Genomic DNA, 25436 nt, shown 5'->3' on the forward strand with positions numbered 1-25436 from the left:
GATGGAAGGACGATGTCCAAATTCCGATCCGCCGACACCAGAACCCCAAATCCAGCCATCACATCCATAGGAAAAGCAATAGAACCGGATCCCGATAACAAACATCCCTATCATCTACACCAACAACCTGGATACACACCCCGCAACCACCTCCCACTCACAACCGAGCATGCCCGGGATAAGGCAAATAACAGGGAGGAAATGCCTTGTTAATTTTTGTTAATTTTTGTGAATTTGTAAAAGTCAACACATGCGGTGTTGACAATACGGCGTCAAGCCGTAATCCTAAAAATATAAATAAATAATGCTTACGTTGGAATACGAGAAAATTGCCTATATTTTCGTTACTTTACGATTTCTTTAGTCCTTTTATAAATTTTCATATTTACAGCAACTTTGAAACCCTTCAATACTGTGTTTCAGCCTAAGAGCCTTCTTTTCTGAATAGATTTTTTGGCGTTATTTTGTTTAAAACGCCCTATTTTATTTTCAGATTCATTGTACTTATTTAAGGATAAAAACTAAATTATTTTTTGGTGAAAACGATTCGTCTTTGCCTCGTTGAACGTCATAAATCATTCCACTTTCTATCATTCAAATGCGAGAGCGTAATGCGGTACATAAAGAAAATTCAATCATCACTGGCTATCGGCATGAAAATGCCCATACACCCATTCAACAGCCACTTATCAACTTTAATAGACTTCCAAACTTTACGATCGTGGCCTCCCGTTCGTCTCGCCACCCACCGGAGCGGCTCCAATAAAATGGAAGCGTATAAATCTCGCTCACTTCACTAGACACTTACCTTCCGCGTCTGTTTATGACAATCGGTCAGCAGACTACCGACTCCTCCAAACCCTGGAAATCGGGGAAGCTAGGGGATCTTTTATTTGCAAATCAAAATGCATTAATAAAACAGCCTTTCAGAAACGTTTCTAGTGCCCGCTGCTGCTACTTCATCCAGCCAGACAAAGAAATAAAATCGAAAGAAAGGTAAAGATTCCAGGTTCCGCGCCCTCAGAGCAGATTCCAGTTTTAGAGGCTCGTTGCTTAGAAAACATTTTCATGTCTCTTTATGATTGCCAAACGCCAAACGTATTAAATGAAATATCGTTCGCGAATTTACCCTTCTCAGAAGATAAGCTATCAGTCGGTACACTATCGCCATTCCCATTTTTATGTCGAAAGCGGAAGCTGACCGGGGGAATCGTCCAAACTTCCGTTGGTGTTTTTTTTTTGTTGGCCAATTGAAAAAACAACAACAACAACAATAAAAGAAACAAGGGAAAAAGTTCAAATTACTTCCCCGGTTTGCGACTGTGTGTCTTTTCTGGCCGTTTTCCTAAGTCTCCCTGACACGTAACACTGTCAGCCGAACGTTTCGCTTTGAGCAAGGCAAAATTTGCTGATGCCAGCAGCATGTCTTCAATTATTTTTTTAGCATTCTCTCACCCAAAAAAAAGACTCACCCTAAACTGAACGGACATTTGCCACATCTCCTTCAGGCCCTCTTACTCTCCCCCCGACCCCTGGTAGAAGATTTATGATGACCAATTCGGTACAGGTGACGGTCGGCATTCGGTGGGCATTCGGACAAAGTTTGCGTATATCGATTGCGTAGCGCCACCCATCCCCAGGAACGCACTGCAAAACTACGGGCGCTGCCCAAAAAATGTCCCAGAATGTGCCATTTCCGATGCTTATGATTATTGAGTTTCATCAAATGACCTACCATCAGAAAAATATGTGCCACCTTTCCGGCAAATGGTTCAGCTCGAGTTCGATTTTCCACGTCCGAAACGGAAGCTACCAACGGGAGGAACCGATCGGACAACTGGATGGTGAAAACTTTCGGCCCACCATTTTTTCACCTGCCTCACAGCCCAGTTCGATGTCCGATGTCGCTCGGTGACAGTGGTGTCAGCTGCGAAACGGATTTCGAAATAGACGATAAAGTAAATGAATGTTTCAAATTCATCTCACCAAACGCGTCTCGCCTTTCTCTGCTGCGGGTAAGATTTTCTGCCAGTCAGTGTAGTTGACGTTTCGGGGAAGAATCGGTTTGCGGAAGTGTGTTGCCAGTGTGTTGCCAGTGACGGGACAAACAAACCGTTTTTCATTTTTGTCCTGTGTCAACAGATTTCTCTATTGATTGGTGTTTGTTCTGTGCGGTCGGTTGAGTGCTTTAAACGCTTCGCTCCAGCCATTGACCCAAGGGTGAGGATAAAAATGTTAAAAAAAAAAAACTTTGTGGAAAATACAGTATTTTTTTACAAAACTTTCTTATGGTAACTATTGAAGGCTATCAAAAATTTCAAAATATAGTAGATTGAATATGAAGCTTAAGAAAAAACATAACCATCGATGGAAAATTTAACCATTTACTAGTCAAACAAAGACTTCTGTCGAAGTTCTATTTGTTTTAAGTATTCAGATCATCCAGGTATCTATTTTATACCTTAGGCCGTTTCTGGCGTACTATACATAATGATACCACTCAGTTGGATAGTCAGTTTCTCACTACGGGGGAACAGTCCGGAAGAGATTTGAACCCCGGTCCTGCCGTATGCAGACTGGCACCGTGGAGACCGGGCCGCCTCTTTCTTCAACATTATTAACTGAATTTTGCAAGACAGGAATTAAGTTCATTCGTTGGAAATCGGACCCATAATCTCAATTTTAAGATTTAAAAACAGTAAGTGACCCTATTCTATTGTCCACCACTGTAAATTGCCTTCAGCTTGATTGTAAATCCTGATATTCATTCATTTAATCGTTTATTCATTTGGACATTACGAACCCGTGAGAAAGTTTTAACAAACCCTAATTTAACAACTCCCGTATCATGATTTTAGACGCCTGCAAACCGTACCCGTAAGGTTTCATCGTTGCCCAACTGTTTGCCTGTTCGTTCAGCATGTTTCCGTACATGCCGTTAAGATTGCTGTAAAAGCAAGAATCCAACATGTTACATTACCATCAATCTGCCGAGCTGTAAAACCTTACCTAGTGACACACTGGTGATGATACCACCAACCACCACGATGCTTTTTCGCACAGTTGTACGGAACCGGATCGTTATCCCGATCGTACGTAGTAAACTTCATGCCCACATGCCTGCCTAACGAGTCTCCCGCATTGCCCGTGTAGCCGGCCGCTTGCTTCAGCACATATCCATCCGTCGCATTGCCGAACGTAAATTTTTGATACTTTGCATACAGGATCAGCCCCTGAAAGTTCTTCAACCAGAACATGATCTCCCATCGTCTCCCATTGTGCACCAGCGCGCTTATGCGCTGCAAGCCCAGCCAAAACTCGCCGTCCAAGCTGCCGAACCCGGCCTCGTAATCTGCCCATTTGCGATAGAACGATTCGGACCCGTTGAAACGATTCTGCACCACGATCCATCCAGCGTCAATGGATTGCATGTCACAGAGCAGATTGATCGGTGGAGCGTCCTCCGAAATTCTGATAAGAAATTTGCCACTGACCCGCGATGGGACCTCGCGGCATGAGCTGTATATGTTATCCTCACCCAAACCAAGCTGTTCGGCAGATGGTTCTATACCTAGCGGGTGCTTAGGTGATGGGATGTCGGGTTTTACCACGATCTTCACCGCACTTTCGGTAGTTGTGATGGGAGAAGGTTCCGTCCCTGCCTGCTTCACAGGCAGCATTAAGCCGGCTTCATTCTCTTGTTCAATTGTACGCAGCATTTCTGTTTCCACCATCCGTGGAGATGTATTCTCCCATTTTGTCTCCAAAGCAATCAACCTGTTGATGAGAGTACAACTGTCTAGATTGTTTTCGATTCAATGTTGTCATGCACTACGTACCTTTCTTCGATCGATTCTAACTTTGCAAGCAACACTTCATAACCAAAGCCACATCCACCGTTCGGTTGCGTTTCTCCATTTGTGAGGTAAATATTTAAACATAGTAATACTAATATTCTATAGCACATTATTCGCAAATCTCAAATCACCCCGCTAGTACTCAAAGCTAAAAGTTCCCCTAGACTGACGTGTCGTTGAGCAGCAACAACTTTGATAAGAACATTCTGTACAAACAAAAGCAATCAGCTCGAAACCAACAACTTTTTCGAGCAGTTTGGTGTTTACAAGGGAGTCTCTGCCACGTTACAGTGGCTCATATTAAAAATGTTACAGTTCGGATGTTTTAGCAATTTTATTTAGTTTAGGTTTTTTTGCGACTGATCCAGTACCCGAGTGTGGCGGTAGTGCAGCCAATTTTCACATGACATGACTGGGCATCGAATCCCATTGGGAACCATCTCTCTGTAGGCAGGACTATTTATCAAGCTTCAAGATAACAAAGTCATAGAAGCCAGTAAAGGCAGACCAAGACTTCATGAGGTTGTAGAGCCGAAGAAGAATAAGAGACTATCAACAAACTGCTCTCGAATGACTTTAAGACAGTGATATGGCTACGCAAGTCCATTCATTTAGTTGTATTAATTTTCTTTTTTTTTCAATAAACACGATCGTTGAAACGTCTCCTTTCAATCTCTGCCCCACTTCCGTATCTTCCTAACCCAACCATCAACATTATCTCAGCTCACGAATCATCATTTTCGACGCCTGCAGACCGTTCCAGCTAGGTCTGATCGTATGCCAACAGTTGGACTGCTCGTTGGCCACATTTCCATACAAGGCGTTCAGATTGCTGTAAAAAAAAACAAAGACCACATTTACATCGAATGTCCACAAGCCCTTCGCCCTATCACCTTACCTGTGCACACAATGTCTATGGTACCACCAGGCACCGCGATGTTTTTCGGCACAGTTTTTGTTCGGCACCGGATCATTGTCCCGATCGTACGTAGAAAACTTCATGCCCAGATGCTGTCTGAGCGAGTCGCCCGCATTGCCCGAGTACTTGCCTGCTTGCTTCAGCTCATATCCTTCCGCTGCGGTACCGATCATGAACGTGCCGTACTTTGCAATGAACGCCTTCGCATCGAACGCCTTCAACCAGAATTTGATCTCCCACTGTCGCCCATTGTTCACCATCAGGCTAATGTTTTCCAGCCCGAACCAAAACTCACCATCCAAGCTGCCGAACCCGGCCTCGTAATCCGTCCAGTTGCGGTAGAACGATACGGAACCGTTGAAACGATTCTGGATCACGATCCACCCAGGATCGGACGGGTCCAAATCGCACAGCACATTGATCGGTTCACCATCGTTCCACATTTTGATTTTAAAAATGCCACTAACCCTCGACGGGACGTCCCGGCACGAGCCGTACTCTTTATCCTTATCCACTTCAACATCCTTCAAGATGCGTTCGACGCCTACGCGTGGCCTGGCTGTTGGCTTGGGTGCTACGGTAAACTTCGCTTGTTCGGTAACCGTTCTTTTGGGAGCTTGAACGACAGCACCTTCCGTCGCAGTAGTTGTCACAGGCGAGCTCACTACTACCTTTTCAATTGCGCATACCGGTGTCGAATTTTTCGAGGACATTTTATCCAGCCGTTCCTCTATACCATTCAGCCTGCAATGCAATGGTTCATGTTGCTGCAACATTGGCGTGCGATTTTCTAACGCTACCTACCTTTCTTCGATTTCTTCCAGCTTGGCGAGTACCAGCGCACTAATATGATCACATCCATTACGGGGCTGTCGTTCTCCAGCTACTCCATCTCCAGCATGCGTTTCTGGTGTTCTATCATTGTGCTGTGTTTGTACCAACGCTACAGCAAGTATCACTACAAGCAGTGAAGATAATATGATTCTACTTCTCATTTTTTATTCGCAGAAAAAAAAAACTACGGTAAAGAAACACGTGTTGCAGAGAGCAAACCTCGCGCCGAATGAGGCCGCTTCAGTTGTTTTTATAGGCCAAATGTTTCACTACGAGTTGCTGATTGTGCGTTTTTTATTGGATTGCGCTTCATTCAAGTGAAAGTTATAGGTAACCTTGAACGATTGATAAGCACGCGATCAATTTAAATCTTATCAAAATGGCTAATTCCAACAATTTGGTTGCTATAATCTACAGTAACAAACAAAAAATGGTCATACGTGTTTCCACTATTGATGGGGTGGCATTTATTACTTAATGAACAAATCTTATGTAAATGGTCAATGATTTTCTAACACAAAATAAAAAAATCTATTCCTTCGAATAAATTCTAGCGACATGGACATTAAAATAAAGCCAATTAAAAGTTCTAGTTCCACTGTAGATGTATTTCTGTCCGTCGGCGTATAGTTGCATCCTCACCGCGTAAGGTGATACGATAGGTCACGCTATCTCCCGTGTGCTTTATTACTACAATCCTGCTTGCCTAACGATGCAGTCTATTCAAGGTATTAGTAAGTGTGTGTATTATACAGTTAAATGTAAATACAAACCGAACAAAAACACTTCCGGATGTGTAATTATCAGCGTCCATTTTAAACATCACCAACCCAAACCTTCCAGCGCGCTATGCAGCAGTTCCAGCGCTAAGTGCATCCCCAAAATGGCTCCCTTGGGATGTTCGAATCTACGAGATTTGGTTTATGATGTGTCATACGTGCGCTTGGCACACCACATGCTGTAATTAAAACACCACCCGTAGCATTAAATTCTCATGAGCGATGCATGGATCATCGAATGGGGGAACAGTAGAGAACCTTGGACAAATGCACCATCAACGCATTACTAATTCAAATCTGGTTGAGCATACACACGCCTAAAAAGGATGTGTATAAAAAGAACAGCCGGGATGTTAATGGCCACTTGTCCAGGTCGGAAATCGGAATTCGGAAACACCACTAAAAAGCCAACCGATGGATAAATTATGATTCCATCAGGACAATCGTAACGTTTTCCGGACCTATTTGGAGACACATTAAAGCTGACTCGTACTTAGTGAATCCGTAACACAAGATCATCCTAACGCGCTTCTATACATAGGGATACAAAAACTTTTTAATTTCCTCACTATTGAATCCCCAAACCCCAACGCAACACACAACGAACCGACATCCTCACACCACCAATCGAATGCCGTCCTGGCTTATTCCGAGAATGCAACTTTTCCATGGCGTAGCAACCTCAAAATCGCTAAACATCATCAATTCAATTAAAACAACTTTCATCCCCCTCGGTTGTCGGTTCCGAAGCTAAGGGGCGCAGGAAAAAAAAAGTTCAGTCCCCCAGAATATCCTCCGAGAGTGTGGGGGTTCTTGGGACGACAGGTTCGAACGGTGGCTGTGTGATTTGAATGCTGAAGGTGAATGAATTAAAGCCACAAAAGTTCGCCAAAAATGCTTATTAGGAAAAACGAACCACCACCGGAGTTCCCGGGATAGTCCAGTGCCAGTTGGGAGGGGTCAGCCCTTACTTACAAACGGGGACGCTCACACGCCGGATCGCCGGAGAGGTCACATAGAGCAGCATAGGAAAGCCATCCAAACAAGATGGGCCAAAAGTTTGACAATAGAATAATTTGAATTCTCACCGAATTGCCACCGAAGCTTCCGTTGGTCCTCGCGTCCGAAGTTGCCGGGATGCTCTAATGTCCTCCGCAAAACATCCAACAAGCAGCGGATGCCTGCTCGGTCGCTCGATCTCTCTCTCTCCTCTCATGCTGCTTATATTATTATTTTTAGTGGCCATTCCCGGTTTGGCTTCGCTTTACAATCTCAACTCACCCACCCTCAGAAAACCACACCACACTACGGTTATCGTTATCATTTACTATTGTAATGCCGACGCTGGCGTTGAAAGCATGGGTGCAGAGATTGTTGATTGAATCGTCCCAGTATTTTCGTTTTCCTATTATTTGCTCCGTTTCTTTTTCTTCTTTCATTTTTCATGGTCTACACATCGCAAGGATAGCTTCCGGACCAACTACCAACTCCTGTCTGGCTCCGAGTGCAGGAGAAATTGATCGGTTTCTGGACACGGCCCGCATTGCCCAGAGGTGCGTACGAGGGTGAGGGCGAAACTTCAGGAAAACTTTTCTAATTTAATGCCTTGTTGGAGATTTTCATGCACAACTTGGGTGATTTTTAGAGTATAGGGCGCACCAGACGCGCTTACCTTCCCGAAAATGGTATCCGTTTGGGGGGGGGGGGGGGGGGGGGTAGTCCAAGAATGGGTAGATTTGGGAGCATTTCGTTCGAATCGGAAGCCGTTCCGGAAGGTCAAAAAGGTATCACCACCACGGCCACCACCATCCCATCAGTTACTAGTAAGGGGTCGGGGTTACGAGGCGAGGGCACAACTTTCAAGTGCCACCAACCAGCAACAGCTGAATTAATGAAATAAACCGTCCGCTTCCGTAGGTCCACCTCAAATGTTTCAGGGGGGACGGGGGGGACGGGTGAGTGTTCAGCATATAGATGATCATCGTAAGATGGGGATTTTCACGATAGAATGTTGGTAAATAAACTCTCGACATTGTCCGGAAGCATTGACAATGGACGGTGGTGTGGAAAAAGAATTGGCGATTCGAATGGATGACTGTTCATTACGGACGACTGGAATGCTATGGATTGTTCAAGGTATGGGCAGGGAATTGATATTCGTTGTGCGATTCTAGACGGTTTAATTGAAAAAGAAAGCATCACATAATGTTGCTCTTTCCTCTGCCTTGTTAGCAACTATAGGTTGACCGCTAGCCGTTGACTGTTCAAAAAGAGAGTTCAAATAAATGAAAATAGTTTACGTTTGCTGCCCCTTTTTAATTTCCAGAACTACCTTTCTACTTTAAAAATATTGTAGTCTATGGTCTTAAGGATAAGAAATGTTGTTGAACTGAATTGAAGACTATTGCCCGTTGAAGGTAGTCTGGTCTGGTCAGGGCGTTGGTCTTCAAGGGGCGTTAGTCTTCTCACTGTACAATCTAGTTTAGGAACCTTAAGCATACCTAGCAGGGTTCCTTATGCCCCAGTCAACTTCAGTAGATCTTGGACCTCGCGTTTCAAGCCTACATGACTGAATTTCGTTGCGAGGTAATCCTGTGAATGAAGAAATGACTCACGTGAAATTTTAACCATGGCGTAATCAAACGGTGTCGTGATCACTAGTCTTGTGAGCCTTTCCCAGAGTCCTAAAAAAAACAACATACCATACGTCATCTATCAAAACGTCACCACACTCTGCTTTTTCCCGCTCTTTGCATGTTCAGCAAATCTTAACGCCCACGGCACAATACTTCACGCGCCATGTGAACACCCTTTTCACACGTTCGCTCGCTCCTTATCTCCTACAACGCCAAGAAAATCCACACCAAAACGGTAGGCTCGCACGGGGAAAGGGCCACAAAATCAACTGTCATTCGTTATAAATTACTGCATTAAAGTCACCTAGATTGGGTTTTATTACGCCATCATCCGTCCATGACAGCGCTTGGAGGGCGCGCGCACACACGCACGCAACCAACCATTGGGAGTGGTTTGCTTTTCTTCAACGCCTTTCACCCAGTACGTCAGGACGAGAGCACTTGCCTTGCCGTATGAATCTGAATCCCTTCCGGGATCGGCATTGTTTACCCTTCGACAGCTAAGCAGCTTCGCCGCCGAAAATGTCAGCGCTCGGAGCGAAGCGACCGGACATATTTCAAGTGTTCCTAACCCTTTTCCCCCGTTTTGCCTGTTCCAGCTTCGACGCACGAACTATCTGCCCGGTGCGATCGGCTGATAGGTGCTCCAGTGGTCGATCTAAACAAACACCCACAGACGCTGAAACACCGGGGCGTTGCATGGCGGAAGCAGCGGATTGATTGTTATGATATAAGAGTTCTCCCTTCCTATTTCCCATTCCTCCATTACCTTCCCTCTGAGGCTGATGATATCTTTTGGTATAGTTTCACAGACTATCTCTGCCTGGAATAGCACGACACCTTCTCCGGCTGGTCTGATCTCCCAGCATTCTCTGTCGCCCACGGTAGAAAGATGTACTGTGTGATCAATATCGCTGCGTCCCGGGAAGGTTTCGACTAGCCCGAGCGGACCAGCGCCCGATGGAAGGATGCCAATAACGTGTGCCAATATATATTCTTCTGTCACAGCCCACCCGTGGCGATTGGGGAAACCTCTTACGTGAAGCATCATCGCCATCATTGGCACATCGTCGTGTGTTGCAGATGAATTTTTGCCAACCACCTTCATTGAAGTCGTTTCTTTTGTTGTCATTCTAGAACGCTTCTTTAAGCGAACTGTTCTAAAAGGAAGAACGTGTAGGACAAAGTGAAGTAAATAATTTCAGAAGAAACTTTGCTGAAAGATTGTTGCATTCGATCTTGCGAGCAGATCGATCTCCTTGACAATGGGGAAAATTGTTGGTAAAGAAAGCTTATCACTGAACACTTTTAACCGTAAAGCATGAGCTATTTCACTTATTAGAACTAGGGCCGCAATAACTAAAAATACCACAAAAACAAATACCTATGGACTGGTATCTTATCACATCCAGATTGTCTTCCAGAAAGCCAAACAACAAGACCTGATTAGATAAAAGATCCAAAGACTTGAAATGGTTGGACGCTGTGACGGGTCCTCCTGCAGACATTATCAAAGGCCTATTTAGTCCACTGTGTAGCCAGCTTACACCTTAACTTGGGCTTGAACTTCGGCAGAGTCGATTCTAGTTACTATCTAATCAATAGCCCTTCTCTTGTCGTGAATGTTTCATTTCTATTCAAGCAAATATGAAACAGAATAACTCACAATTGGGAATCACATGGTGATTCACAATTTTCACCATGTGTTTGGAGAGCAAGGAGAAAAAGCTATGGCAAATAAAATAAGGTCCAACGTCTCTACTACAAGACCTCCAAATAAGTCCTTAATGATTGTTTAATCATGCTAATCCAGGAATCCAAATTTTATAAAAAGAATTCATTCAATCGTTGCAATGCATCGTAGAGATTATTTACACTTATTTATTAGTAGCCTACAAATTCCTGCATTCAATGTCTGAAATGGGAAACACTCTTCTGCCTCGTGTTCCAACCTGTAGTCTTGAGCAAGCTGTACCGACACGATGTCAATGAGGTTTGATTGTAACTACCCCCCACCATTCTCGTACAGCATCCCAACGTCACACCGGTTCACATTCGTGTCGTCTCCAGCAACACGCACACACAGACGCTTCTTGGAGTGGAGCTCGATAAATGTGTAATCTGTCAAAGCACCCGGCATGCACCCCACAACCAAAACACTGTTGCGTACCAGTTGAGGCGTTACTAAAACATTTGCTTGGCGATGTTCGTCGGTGTGCCTTCGGGGCGGCTTTCCACAGCATGCCGAAAGGGTGCATTACTAATGAACCGATACGGGTCACCTGCGGGACCCGTTCCCCGCGATCGTCCGCACCGGGACGTCCTTTAAATGCGAATCCAAACAATTTCTCAATGCCTCCTCCAGTCTTGCCGAACCTCAAACACACTCACCCGGCACCCGGTTCAGGGCTTCGTCAGTGGGTGAGACAAACCCACACGCACCCAGTTCAAACCCCAGCCCGTGTCGAGCATCACGGATCATGGGCAGCACTTTGATCGACCCACCATCAATCGCCACCAGTGTGCACGGTGAGCTGGTGAAGAAAATGGTGTGCACACACACACACACTCAGATACACGAACGGAAGCACATTGCCGATGCCTTGGAGCACACTTCCGGTGGGTTTTGCGCTGGAACGAGGCGGTGCGTTGTAGCCAAACAACATCCGTCATAATACCTCCGTTTACGAGCCCGGCCACGGAGGAATAAAAGTCAACGAAGCGAACACCTTCTGCTTTGCCGTTGTCGTTCGATTGGATTTGGATCGTCGGACCGGCCGGTCGGTTCCGGTTTGACGCATTCATTAGGACGTGCGTCGGGTGTTGTGTAAAGGGGGTTGCTGGCAAATATAAGGCTAAACACGTGAGGGACAGGGCAAAGCGAGAACATCCTGTCTACCGCCCTCGTAGCACATAATAGACCTGCCAGGGAGTCACGGTGCCCTGACGCCCGGTGCAAACAAGTGAATCCGTTGGGTGGAGTGAGGGGGGGGGGGGAAATGTCAGACGGGAGGGAAGAAATCGGAAAGGCATGCCATGCTTGAATCGATTCCTAATGACACCTGTCAGAGTGAAGTAGTTTCATTCATAACGCATTCTCGTGGTTCGCCGGTTGCGAACCGCCATATTGTTTGACCGGTGGGTGGAGTTTGGGGTTAAGCAGAAAAGTTGTTTGTTTGTCACAAACTCCTAACCCGCCTCCCACCGTCCTTCGCCGTGTTCCGCCGGGTGTTTCGCGTTACGTTCTCGATCACTTCATCCTGACGGCTGTCACACTCTGTCATGCAGCGCGCTAATGCGTGAAGAATGTGCCGTCGGGCCGGGTGGATGTAATATTTTCCGCGAGCACACACACACACACTGTGTAACTGTTTCATTCTTTATTGGTGAACTCGTGACAAAAGTTACATGACATTTAATGCTTTAGATGGAAAATTTTAAAAGAAAACAACCACTTTTTTATTTAGTTTCCAATTTCAAGAACAATTACCTATATTATCTTTCCGTTCCTTTTCTTCGCTTTTCTGTTACTAAGTATTTTACTTGATTCATTCTTATTTTAAATATTTTTTTCCTTTATATATTTTGTAACTATTTGTTTTTTTTTTTCTTTTACATTATTTAACTCAGGGTTACGTTAACATTTTTACTGATTTACTCTTTCCCGATGTGTTTTACATGTTGGTATTTTCTTCCCTGTATCATTTTAAAATTCCGTTTTGGACATTTATCACGGACATTTTCCACCAGTTTGTCATATTCTCTATTTCCTTTCCGACTCACCCACTTGCCTACCCACCGCCAAGTTTATACTGAATTGGAAAACAGTCGGCCATTGACCGACCGATTGAAAGATGCTGCTGCTACTGCTGCTGTCCGCTTGGTGGCCGCTTGCTGAAAAGGTCGATCCGTCTGTCAAACTGAATCGCGTTCCGTACTACGCACCGGTCCTCTCCGCCTCTCCGTGCTCGCCTATGTCCATAACCGGAAGCGATACTACAACTAGACAGAGCCCGCATTGGTGGAGTGGAGGCAGAGTGGAGGGGGCGAAGAGACACGCGAAAATGGAAAGGTCAGCAATGCCGGTGCGACGATCAACAGGACGGCTGAACGTCACTAACTGTTAAGGGAATGGCAGTCGTTGGTAGTTAACCGGTTGCTGCTTGTATTGCGCTTGCTGTGGTAAACAGAAATGCCCGGGCAGAGACCGGTCGTTAGCGAGCCGACAGCCGACGACCGGCGACCATCATACCTGGAAGTGCCCGGGATGACGGGTGACAAAGGGATAAACGTGCTTTTCGTAACATGAATGTTAGAAATGGAAACAGCTTGCTGTGACATTTATAATTTATAAAGTGCTCTGCAAACACACGTACACGCTCACACACAGATATATATACATGAGTGGCATGCCACCAGGGATGGAGGATTTGATAAGTTTGATGAATGGGAGTAACAATGGTTCCTCATATGGTTGTGTGCTTTTGATTAATTACTAATGTCTTTGTGTTTTAGTGTTTAACGATATACATTTCACTACGAATGTCCTGATATTTAAGTCACGGTTAGTTGAATATCTTAGAGAACAAAGACTGGTTCCTTAAATTGTACCTCGCACAAGGACATTCCATGTTACATATTTAAAATAACTATCCATTTCAATTCCATAAACATTTCAATCCAGCTCCAAACAGGCCCCACACTGTTGCGCTCGCAATTCAGATGAACATGTCAAATCTCGAGGAAGAAACGTCGCCCGCTTTGGTGCCAGGAAAAAGGGTAAGCGTATGTGATGAGATTTAGGATAAGGATAACCGGGAGCTCTCGTTCGCCCCCTGTTACCTACCGGACTCCCGAATCGTTGCCACATCATTCATTCGCAGTGCCGTACACTGCAGCATTAGCAGGAAAATTCGGGCTATGGCCACCGTCCGGACACACCGAACGACAAAAAAATAAATAAAAACCGGAACATACACTCGTGAAAGAACAAAGCCAAAACAAACCAAAAACAAACCGGCCTGGATGGTTCAGCTTGCCAGAAGCTCGAAGAACAACGGTTGACATTTGTTGTTTTCTTTTCCAGCTTTTTTTTCCCCAGGTTTGGTATTTTATTTCACAACGCCCAACACCCACGGCACCACGATTCGACCCGCCACTTCCGGCAGGTTCTGGTGTTCACGGTTCCGGCACGCTGTCCTGCTACACCGAGCCGTACTAGACCAACGAAAAAACGAGCGCCCCTCGTGCGCCTACAAATCCCTGCGGGGTCCTGCGAGACCGGGGTGATAAAATATTCATAACCTCTACCCGTAGCCCCGGCCATTTGCGAAGAAAATTGTGTACGCATTTTAAAAGACTCCAATTGCGGTATGCTGCATACATATAGGCGCCACACACATAAACGAACGCAGCGTCCGATGGAGAAGGAAAGCGCAACAAACAAAACAATGCAAAATGAGCCCTAAGTACAGACCGAGTCGGTTGCATAAAGGCGGTCGGCGGGAGTTGCAGCCCAACACTGATCCACCAGCTTCGCCAGTTGCGTTCAGCTGACCCGGAACCCTTGGCCCGGTGATGGATTTTATGTTTCATCCGTCGCCACATTGCTGATGTCCTTTGATATGGGAATTGTTTCTTGATTTATTTTTGTGCTCTTTTTATTGTTACACTGCACTGCACGATTTCCGTTCCGTTCCTTCATTTCCTCGAGCAGTTTCCTCGGTGGTGCACTTTGGTTTTTGTTTTTTTTTTGGGAGGAAGGTCAAATTTTTATGTCGGTTTGCTTTACTGTGCTGTGTTGACATTATGTATTTTTTATCGCATTGTTTTTCTACGTTTTTTCTCTCTTTCTTGCTTGCCGTCCGCCCTGAAAAACAATTGCAACGACGGCGAGCAACAGTTTGTCGCACAAGTGTTTGTGCGAAAATAACATTGCAGTTTTGGTGGGGGGAATTGGGCAACGGTGCACGGCGGGACGATTTGTTTGCTCGCGTCCTGTTTCAGACAATGTTTTCAATTAGTGTGCTGGAACTTTTGTTCCATTTCGAGGTTTTTGGTTATTATTTTTGCTCGGAATGCAAGTGTGATGAAATATTTTTATGCCGTGCGTTAATGGAGCGGAACGTGGGTATGTAGCAATGCTGTGCATGCTTTACAGTTATGTGTGTTATTTTTTACTGGCTCTGGTGGCACATAAAAGGCGAAATTACATTTTTCCTGCAAGCCAACATGCGAACAAGTTGGGAGTCTTAGCTTAATACATACAAATTATGGAACACTGTTATGATAAAGAAATACAAGGACAAGTACATATTTTTAACCAACGAACCTAGAGAGTCAAATCTACAAAAAACCGACATCAAATGAAAGTAGGTCCGACATTTTTGTACCTCCTTCTTCTTCTGTGGATTATTTCAGGTTTGTTTGACTAGATTTTCTCGTAGCTGGCAACAGTCAGTTCTATGGGATTTGATACCAGTCCTTTCGCGATAGCAACCAGTTTCATCAACCCTTTACCACCAGGGTGCCTTCATTCATCATGGTTCATGACTATTGGCTTATAAGAACGAGCTCTAAGATTTTTTTTTGCTTAGTAATATATCATAAGTACCTTTATTCTATCCATTTTATAATTATTTTGGCCGGAAAACCTGCAAATACTATTCATTTGCCATATAAGTACTAGTACCGAGCACTGATTGTCGAGCTCTGTTTAGAAGAACTTTACGGCTGGCAGATATACAAGAACTTCTCATTTAGAACATAGATTCTCATAAATTAAACTTTATATTGTATTTATCATGATAATCACGGGCTGGGGATGTCAAACAATTGATAACATTGGAATAAAAAAGATATTGTAAAAGGACTGATTTAACTAGTTTAAAAGTAAATAAATATCTTTGCGTTTTCTATGATCCCATATGAATTCATACAAGAATAGTCCATTCGATGCCGAAGTTTATTTGAAGGAAATTTCTCACTCATCATATGTATCGCGACGGCAGAAGCTGGGATTGATGGCAACATCTATAGTTCCAGTACTCAAATAGACTTATGAGACATGATCTCAGTCCAATACTGACGAGATCCCCCCAGTCGCATTCAACAGGAAGATACTTAGAACAGCAAATATCTATTACTGACTGTGAGTCCTTATGGACAAATGAGGCATACTTATCTCGCAATAACTGGCTACAATTTACTAATAACCACAGTAAAAATCAATCTCATCACCCACTTTATCATTCGTAATTAAAACTCCAATTCAATAACCGTCCCAATGAACCGTATCAATTTATTTATCTTCTTAAAGCTCCAATACCGAAAGCCGGCTGGTTTCCGTTCGACCAATCCATACCTCATTACAAATTGTTTCCAATAGCACTCTCATTATGTGCCGCCACCATACTGCCCGTTGCCGTCCGTTCATTAAGCCACCGAAGCCACAAACGGCAATAGTTGAACGAAGAAGAAAAAAAATCAGCTTCAAACATTGTGCGCTCATGATCTCAATTGAAAAGGCTCCATCAACTGTAAATGTTTGCGGAGGACGTCAGCTTCCCGTCAGTGCGACCGTCCCTAACCCACGGGCGAACGAGGCTCGTTATTCGAATTATGATAATTCTTTCCGCTGTAATCGTGTGCCTTTGAAATTCAAACAAGGGATTAGAATAATTTTGCATACCAAATGGGGCACGATCGAATCGGGGTCAGCAAGGATTGCTTGATGTACGGCTTCGGATCGGTAAGAATCACTTTAAGATTTGAAAACTGAAAATTTACTTTACAGCTGATTTCTACTGACGAAATCATTTATAAACACACCTTATTTTACGAGATTTTGCCATTAGACGAAGACTTCTTTAGCGTCACAACAGTCCATACGCTGTGTGACAATACGGTTCCGCCTAATGCGCGTAATAATCTTGCGTCCTCCAAGTCCACCATGCCCATCGCTTCTGCGCATCGGTTCGGGGTTATCTGCCCCGAAATTGATTTCAATATTTATTACCACTTACCAGCCGGCCAAACCGATTGCTTGGAAGCGAAGCAGTTAAGCGACACGGATGAGTGGCATTAAGCAGCTGGATTATTTCGATAAAAATCTCCATCGCACCCCACCGGGACCGGGGGTTCACCACGCGCTACCATTTGCCAGTGTTCTGTTTGTTTGTTCGCCACCCTCCGAAATCCTCTCACCCAACCAATGGTGGACTTATTATGCAATGAGTCGTTGCGATCTGTCTGTATTTCCGTTTGCTTATCATTTGCTTTTTCGGTTCTCAAGCGCCCGCTATTAAAATGCCAACCGGTGCGCAATAAAGTTTACTTAAAACCCTAACCCGCGTGGCCATTTTGACTGCCAAACTCGGTGGAAGGGGACACACGCGGGCGCTTCTTTTTTTAAAATTTATTCACCCAAAATCGAATCGCTGAAGGATGCGATTGATTGCTCTCGACCTCTTCCAGTCTTAAGATTTTCCCAATTTTCATCGACTCCGAGATAGACGAAATAAAAACAAAGTACATGACAGGACTTCTAGTTTCGCTTTTTCTTTCGCCATTTTCGATGTAAAATTTCGATTTCACTTTCTTTCACTTCCAATTGATCCAACCGTTTGATGTCTTCGATGCCTTCGGTTCAGTTTCTTTGGGGGGGCCTTTTTCTTTTTATTTTCTCCCGCCCCATTCCAGTTGCATCTGGTTAGCTGCGTTCGGTGATTTTGTTTACGATTCGCTCGCTGACTATGGTGGGGATTTTCACTAGCAGGGATGCGAACATTTGAAGCCAAAAAATCAAACCGAAAATCGATTGCTCATGCTCTGTGTGCTCTGCTGTGTTGCTTTTACGACAGAAAATCAATCATTTCTTCGCGTGCCTGGCTCTTTGACCTCGACGCATCACAAAACCGTGCCGGAATCTTCTCGCTACTACGTTTTTTTTTTCCTTTAGCTTTCCACTTACTTCTGTCTACTGGCGACAAAAGGATTGAAAGGATATCAAAAAGAATTTCATTCCCACCGGAGCTTCATGCGCAACAATTCCCCGAACAACGATACATCAACCGTCCTGGTGCTCCGATTTCGATAAACAATCGGTACCAGACTGTGTGCGAATGGGCATCTCCCGGAGTCGTACCGATCGTAAATCGTTGTTTGATGGCTAAGGGAACAGTCGAAAGCATACGAATCCATCCGCGCGATGTGTGTGTGTGTGGCCTTGGCGTTAAAAAATGTTGCTTCCGGTCTAGTCACCGGGTTTTGACGCTTTCAAGTGATCGTTTTCCAATGTTTCTTTTGCGCTCCCAATCCCAAGCTCTTCCCTAAGCCTTTGATAAGCCAACACCATTTTCGCGTGAAAAACACGACACGAGACGCACAACATCTCGCACTCTCTCTCTCTCTCTCTCTCTCTCTCTCTCTCTCTCTCTCTCTCTGCGGCACAATCCGGGGTGCAATATTTTCCTACCCAACACTCCACGACAGGCGTGAAAACGGGCGTGAAGCGAAACTTTACAACTGCACCAGCCCACACGTAATATTCCCACACGTGCTGTTTGTCGATTGAGCGCGCGGAACCAACCCGAGCAGCAGTATATCGGATTTCCGTGCGCTGATTCCGCTGATCTTCTTTAGCTACCAGCAAGAAGCATCGCAAAAAAACGTCGAGTCAATTCCTCGTTCCTTCGTGCCACTTGATGCCCCACGCCAAACCCAAAAGAAAAGGAAGTCTTCAAACTCCGAATGTCTCATGTTACGTTTACCCCTTTTTTTTTAAATGGTGGCAAGGATTTCGGTTCACTCGAAATTGTAGCCCAAAACGAGCGAAGACTTTGGTCGGTTTTGCGGTGTGGCGGGGATAACGCCAGGATTCCAACATTGATCTATACCGTACAAGTGTCATCGTGTGGGTCGAGTACGATTGCAATTGGACCCAAGGGGATATGGCAGATATTATTGGCTGTTGGGTGTACAAGCAAATGACGAAGGAGGAGGAGTAGGGGAGCGGGAAACGGTGGCTCAAAAGCTCTTAAAGTTGCTTTAAAGGTTTACCACCGTTAAGTGGATGAGCAGTGATTAGTGTGCATCGCAGGTATTCGAGGGAGTTGCTTTAACGGATCGGGTGGTTACTTTATCGGTTAAGTTCGTGAAACCGAATATCGTTTGAATTTGGTGGTTGTAGGTACGAAATCATGAGGTTTTTTATATCGTATGAGATGTTTGTCTATCAATTATTTTAAAGATTTTTCTCTTTGCTTTTATTGGCAAAATGTAGCCTATTGTTTAACGGCCGAGATATTCTAGCTCTACCAAGCAAATTAGGGATAAAGAGCACTTTTATAATTCAAAGAAGGAAATGACTGTCAACGATAATGAATTGCATTTTCCTTGTAAAATATTCTAGATGGTAAGGCCTATCGATTGGTTGATTGGGATTGGTTGGGATGACCTGGTAATAGAAGCAACAGCGGCACCGGTCATCACACGGTAGAACCGGGGTTCGTCTCCTACCCAGACCGCTTCTCCGTACGCATGAATTACTATCACATGAATGGTATCAACAAGTCTAGGGTGCCAGTAATGACAGGCATAACCTAAGACAGGTCGTTAGCAACAACTCAACATTTTAAATGATATAACATAAATTTCCAAGGACTTAGAGAGACTCAATTAAATGAAGTCCTTCTCATAATCAGATAACTTTACTCTTCTTACCTTTACTTGGTTTATACCCAATTTTCTATCCAAGATTGTTTAAAATTTTATGAAATAAATTTCAACTACTACAATCTGCATGACTGAAGTTTTTGCCAACGAAGAATTATTACAGGAAAGATTCTTTCTAGAGATCCGTGCTACATGAGCTACGTATGAAGAATCTGTGTGAAAGAAAGTTAGTAAATTTTTATACCAACAAATGTAAAAAAGAATAGATTACTTCAAAGATTGCAGAAAGTAACGATAATGCATCGAAAAAACTCCGCATTAAAAAGGCATACTTTACGCAACAGCATTCTACGCACTGTGCTTCGGCATAAATTTCCCACTCCTACTGCTTATCGCGATAGGCCATTATTCTTGCATTATCCGGAACGCAGAACGTTCTGTCCAGTGGTAAGAAAATTTACTTCCCCTTCCACTCGTTCCACGTCCTATTAAACTTCCTTAAAAATAAAAACGAACATCCATCAATCGCTGTAATGGTTGCAAAATTGAAAATCACTGCGTTACTAACCTGCGTGCATCTGACCAAAACCGATGCAAGGAACTGTGGGCACGCACCAAAGAAGCCGCCACCATTTCTCCATCCACACTCACGCGGAAGCACACCAATTTCTCAACCCGGAAATGACATCGCAGTGGCTCTGACGTCAAACCACCCTCCATATCCCCCCAACCGACGAAACCGGCTTTCAAGATTTATGTACGACCAGCGCCGCAGCGGACGGTCTTACGACGGCCTGCGACGCAATCGAGCGCAACTGCCGATGGTACGGCCGGAATGCATTGCATTGCGATGTCCGGCCGACAACCGAATGCCCGGCCTGGCGAACCGGAAATGGCGTGCGTATGAAAGATAAATTGCCACATTTAAATGTGAAATCGCAGTGCGCACCGATAACCATTTGCTAATGCCCGACAGCACGGTGTGGAAGACGCGTGGTGCAAATTTTACAACTACCTCTGATACCAGTGCAAGTGTACCAGAAGCTTCCGGCGCGCTCTGAAACACGTCACCGGAAGGGACAGTAGCCGCGGAACGCCAGGCAGTTTCACTGCAGCTACGCCGCAATCCAGCAAACGGCCAATAAAGAGACTCCATTGCAGGCTAATGGTGTTTTGTGCCGAGAAGAAAGCTTACTACATCTTGGCGAAAGAAGGTTTCACCATTCAATTGCCCCTCCCGATTGCTCACGCACACACACACACATTAATTTCTTCTTCACGCTTCGTAAGGTTCAGCCGTGGGCATCGGAACCTGCCGCCGGAAACCACCAAGTACCATTAATCCTTCCATTCAATATCCGCTACTGTTGAGCCCATCGCTGGCAGCTCTCACCAGGGGCCGACGGTATGTCCACGGCCAAAGGAATGTATTAATATCACCCTTAGCCGTTGGGTTTGGGAAGAGATCTGATCCGTTTCGAAATGGGTGCCGTGGAAACTGAGGAGTTTGACGACCGAATCGGCCGATACTAATCGTAACCGAAACTTTATCCTTCATTTTCGCGCGCAAAGCAAGAAAGCACTCACCGAAATGGCTTTTGGATCGGAATTTCGTCCCACCCAACAACAACAAAAAAATCTCAATTAATGGTAGTGAGTGAGTGGGGAGAGCTTGAAACGAATTAACAAACGGTGGATTTCAAGGCTCATTTACTGGCCGCACATCGCTTCTCGCATAAAACGGTGGGCTCAAATTTCCGCATTACAGATCCTCTGTTCGCTTTGCCGGAAAAAGGAAAGCCTTTTAGGGCTCTGCACTCGCTCTGCAAGACGTAGGAAAAAGAATTGCAAATTGATTGCGCCCTCAAAGTTTTCATGTTTTTCCCCTCCACAAGAATTCAACAAATACTCAACCGTAAGCTTCCGACGTGAAGAAATGTGCCACAGCACTGGAAACGCAGTCCAATATCGATATCGACAGACGGGCCCTGGTGAAGCTTACGAGATTTTGATGAGCGTGTAGCTCAGCAGCGCTCAGTAATCCCTGCGTCGAATTGTCTGCATTTGACGCCTTTTCGTTCGCTCGTCCGCCATTTGTTGCTGCCCGGTCCGCAGGGCCCGGGACGCACCAAATTTACTCTAATGACATCAAAATTACTCTCGCCGTGGCACTTCGGGAGGAGTAACATTTTTCACGTGATGAAATTTCAATCTACACGCACAAACGGATAGGAAAGGAATGCCGGGGGGGACAAAGGCTTTCATCCGACCGGAAAAACTCGCGGCTGGAATCGGAATCGCCCACGAATGGTGACCACCAATCGAAATGATCCTAATTTACATTCTTTCGTTGGCTGACTTGGTCCGTACTTGTGGTGTTGTATTTAGCTCGTTTTCAATTCACTAATTTTCAATTATTTTGATTTGAATTGGAAGCAACGGAAGGAAAATGGTCAATCGGGTGGGTTTGACGATACAGATAAGAGGTTGAAGTTGGTGCAGAACTACAAGAAGAAGGTTGAGAGCACGGAAATAATCGATAATCAAAAATTCTGAATTTCCAACTCCTGGACAAGTTCTTGGACTTGAAGTCGATCAATATGCATTTAGGTACTTTTAATGTAGATTTGGCGATTGAACACTCATAAGCTTCGTTCAGCCAAACTCCGAAATTGCTTCATTTAATATTCTTAACAACTCATCTCAACAGCGAAGGTAGGAACAATCACCAGTCGATAATCAATATTTGAAGTGCAAAAATTAAAATCAAATTCACCAACAAATCCTCACGATTGTATCCGGATCATGTAGGCCCTCGAGCATCGTGCACATGACATCGGGACAGTTTTGTCAGCAAAAATTTGTCCAATTTTGCGTGAACCGGATAGCACTAAATGCTATCCAGGGCCCAATCTCAATCTAAGGTAAACCTCAAACACTCTGATCCTTTCAATCGTACCGAACCGTTACTGCAGCTCGGCTCCGGAGCAGGAGAACAAAAAAAATCTCGAACTACTACCAGCTACCATTGCACATTTCCGGCCAGTTGATCCCTCAATCAATAGGACCGAAATCCTGCCTCAATTGGTTGGAGATTATGTTAGTTTTTTTTTTCTTCCCTGTGTGTATCTGTACTATATCTTATGAGAATGAATGAACGCGAAGCTTTATCGAACGTATATTTTCCGGTTCCACTATTGAATACTAAAACTCTCGGCTATCACGACACACGGCTAAGGACAGAGAGCAACGCAGCAAAATCCTACCCCTAACCAGCGCCTGTTCCGCACCGGGTGTAGCGTACATTTTTATCGATCCTAATTTCATCATCCAACTCTGCTCCGTTTCACCTATGTCGAACCCTGTATCTTCCCCGCCAACGGTTGAGCGCGCGAAATCCGGCGACAATCGGAAATCTTGATTAAATTAAGATCAATAATCCATCCCCGGATATCGAAGCGAATTATTCAATTTAATAAAACTCGATTCCACCAACGCGACAGCGCCGGGGCTTTTGTCGGTCGTTGGGAGGCTAACTATCCTGTGCCGGAGGGCGAATAGCGAAAAGCGAGGGACAAAGCGTTGTACCCTCTCTGGCTCGGATCGGTTTCCCAATGCGACGGCGGACGTCGACGGGCGAGTAATTGTTAACCCTCATGGTTTGTAGTGCTCGCTGGGTGACATCCAAGCGCCGGCTTTTTTTCTCCCTCTCATGCACAACCAGCCAGCAGGATGAGGTCTTTTCCTGATTATCATTCGCGGGATTTGCCCCAACACCATCGCTCTTTCTCTTCCCATGTTTAGTATCAACGTTAGACGTAACGCATTTGGAGAGCGCTTTCAAAGCCTATAGGAATTTCTTTGAGGATTTCCCGATTGCCAGTAAAGAGCAATTTGGAGGGAGTGGGGGGGGGGGGGGGGGTGTTGCAAAAAAAACCCTCGACAACGCTACAGCAAATCGAATTATACGTCCCTATTTCCCGCACCAAAATGCCTCTCACCTTCATCGGATTGAGTTTTGGGGCGATTTGCGAAGGCGCATCGATTTGCGATGATGCTCAGCAAGATCGTGGTACACGCGGGACGCTCGTATTTCTTTGGCCGATTTCACCGCGTTCCGAGGGCTTTATCGGGCTAGCGGAATTTATGTTTCGTAAATAAATTTATGATAATTATCATTATCATCTTTCCCAGTGTGCTGGAAATGACAATATTTATTGGCAGAGCGCACTTTCTCGGGGAGCTTCCCAGCTGGCTGACTGGGTCTGTTTACTCTCACGCGGCTGGGTGGTCTTATGATGAAGCTGGAGCGAAGGAAGATAACCCTACATTTTTCGCTGGGAATACTGAACGCTTTGAGACTTTCCCCATGATTTTTCCCGTGGGGTCGGACCTTTTTTTCGCGCCCTCATGTAAACGAAGGGTTCATTGATATTCATCAGGTTGTTGGTTCGCCGATATTGGGAGCAAGTTGGGCATGGTTTTATGGCCATCCTTGGTAACAGGTCTATTAGGCGATTGTTATGTTCATAATGCTGTAACAATATTTTAACCTTATTTTTGCCCTTTATAGTTGGCAGTATATAAGTTTTTTTGGTTCACCTTAAGAAGATCTTCAAGGTTCTTCAAACATCAATTTTCTTGAAGATCGGCTTGAGCATATTGCTATTAATTACTTTTTTTCGTATGCTTTAACGATCTCTTTAGCCTTTTAAACTCTTTGACTTGAACTCCGGTCCTACTGATCATTTTTTTTACAAATAATCGTTCACTGGAATGCAATCAGGTCTAGTTAACTCCCGTTTGATTTTTCTCCCTTTTTTGACAGCTAAACCACCTTCCAACAACTAGCGCACCTGGACACCCTCAATGCCCCTTTCAGCATAAAACGCATCCCAAAACATTACGCATTCACCTTCGCCCAATTTCAATCTCGATTCCACAAAAGAATGTGCTCTATCATCACCGAGATCGTAATCGGCCAAACCGACGCCATAAACCAAAACAGCCAACCCAAGATGCCATTAGCATCATATTGACGTGGCGTGGCGTACGTAATCTGACGGCTTTAAAATTGGCTTCATAAAGTCTGACGCACACTCACACACAAGATTGAGGATATGATTTAACCGAAGTGATAAAGTGGCATTTATTCACCTGAATTAACATCAACTACCCGGGCCCATACCATCCTTCCTTACCAATGCCACACCGGCATCTTTTCCATCTCGAACGTCCTCCCGAAAAGGTTGTCGAGTATTTCGTTTCGTTTCTCGGCGTGCGTTTAATACGGACGGAAAAGACGCACATGTGGTCGACCCCCCTTGGAAGGTGGGGAAGCACCATACCTTACCGCCACTGATGTGATGAGTGTGTCGCATACCGTCGTTCCCCGCCACTTTAAACGGGACCAAATGCCGGCGTTCATCAAGAAGGTCTGTATTGTAAACCACAATTTATTATAATTAGATTTTGCTGAATGCTGCTTCGGTACAACAGCAGCTACACGCATCCCGTCCCAACACGGTCCCGAAACGGTCTCCGAGCTTCGTCCACAATTATCCTTTCTTGCGACGAAGCACAACCGAATGCACAATCAAACCAATCCTTGCCACGCCACAAGATAAGGACATCATCAAACCAGTCAACCACCCAAAGGGAAGCATTCCAACCACCGCACGACTGAACGACTGACAGTATATTTACGATTTAAATCCTGTTGCAATTATCAGTCGAA

At 44.8% G+C, this 25436-nt stretch overlaps 2 protein-coding genes across 2 annotated transcripts; both read right to left on the bottom strand.

Moving 5' to 3' along the window:
- Positions 1 to 2744: 2744 nt before the first annotated feature.
- On the bottom strand, positions 2745 to 4062 carry LOC118514623 (microfibril-associated glycoprotein 4-like). The gene is made up of 3 exons (XM_036061621.1): positions 3840 to 4062; positions 3010 to 3777; positions 2745 to 2947 (listed from the first exon to the last, which is right to left on the bottom strand). The coding sequence occupies exons 1-3, from the start codon at positions 3965 to 3967 to the stop codon at positions 2827 to 2829; spliced, it is 1017 nt and encodes a 338-aa protein (XP_035917514.1). The 5' UTR covers positions 3968 to 4062; the 3' UTR covers positions 2745 to 2826.
- A 436-nt stretch (positions 4063 to 4498) lies between these two features.
- On the bottom strand, positions 4499 to 6009 carry LOC118514622 (microfibril-associated glycoprotein 4-like). The gene is made up of 3 exons (XM_036061620.1): positions 5581 to 6009; positions 4756 to 5520; positions 4499 to 4689 (listed from the first exon to the last, which is right to left on the bottom strand). The coding sequence occupies exons 1-3, from the start codon at positions 5769 to 5771 to the stop codon at positions 4572 to 4574; spliced, it is 1074 nt and encodes a 357-aa protein (XP_035917513.1). The 5' UTR covers positions 5772 to 6009; the 3' UTR covers positions 4499 to 4571.
- Positions 6010 to 25436: the final 19427 nt, after the last annotated feature.

Source organism: Anopheles stephensi, chromosome 3 (genome assembly GCF_013141755.1).
Source record: "Anopheles stephensi strain Indian chromosome 3, UCI_ANSTEP_V1.0, whole genome shotgun sequence".
Taxonomy (NCBI): Eukaryota; Metazoa; Arthropoda; class Insecta; order Diptera; family Culicidae; genus Anopheles; species Anopheles stephensi.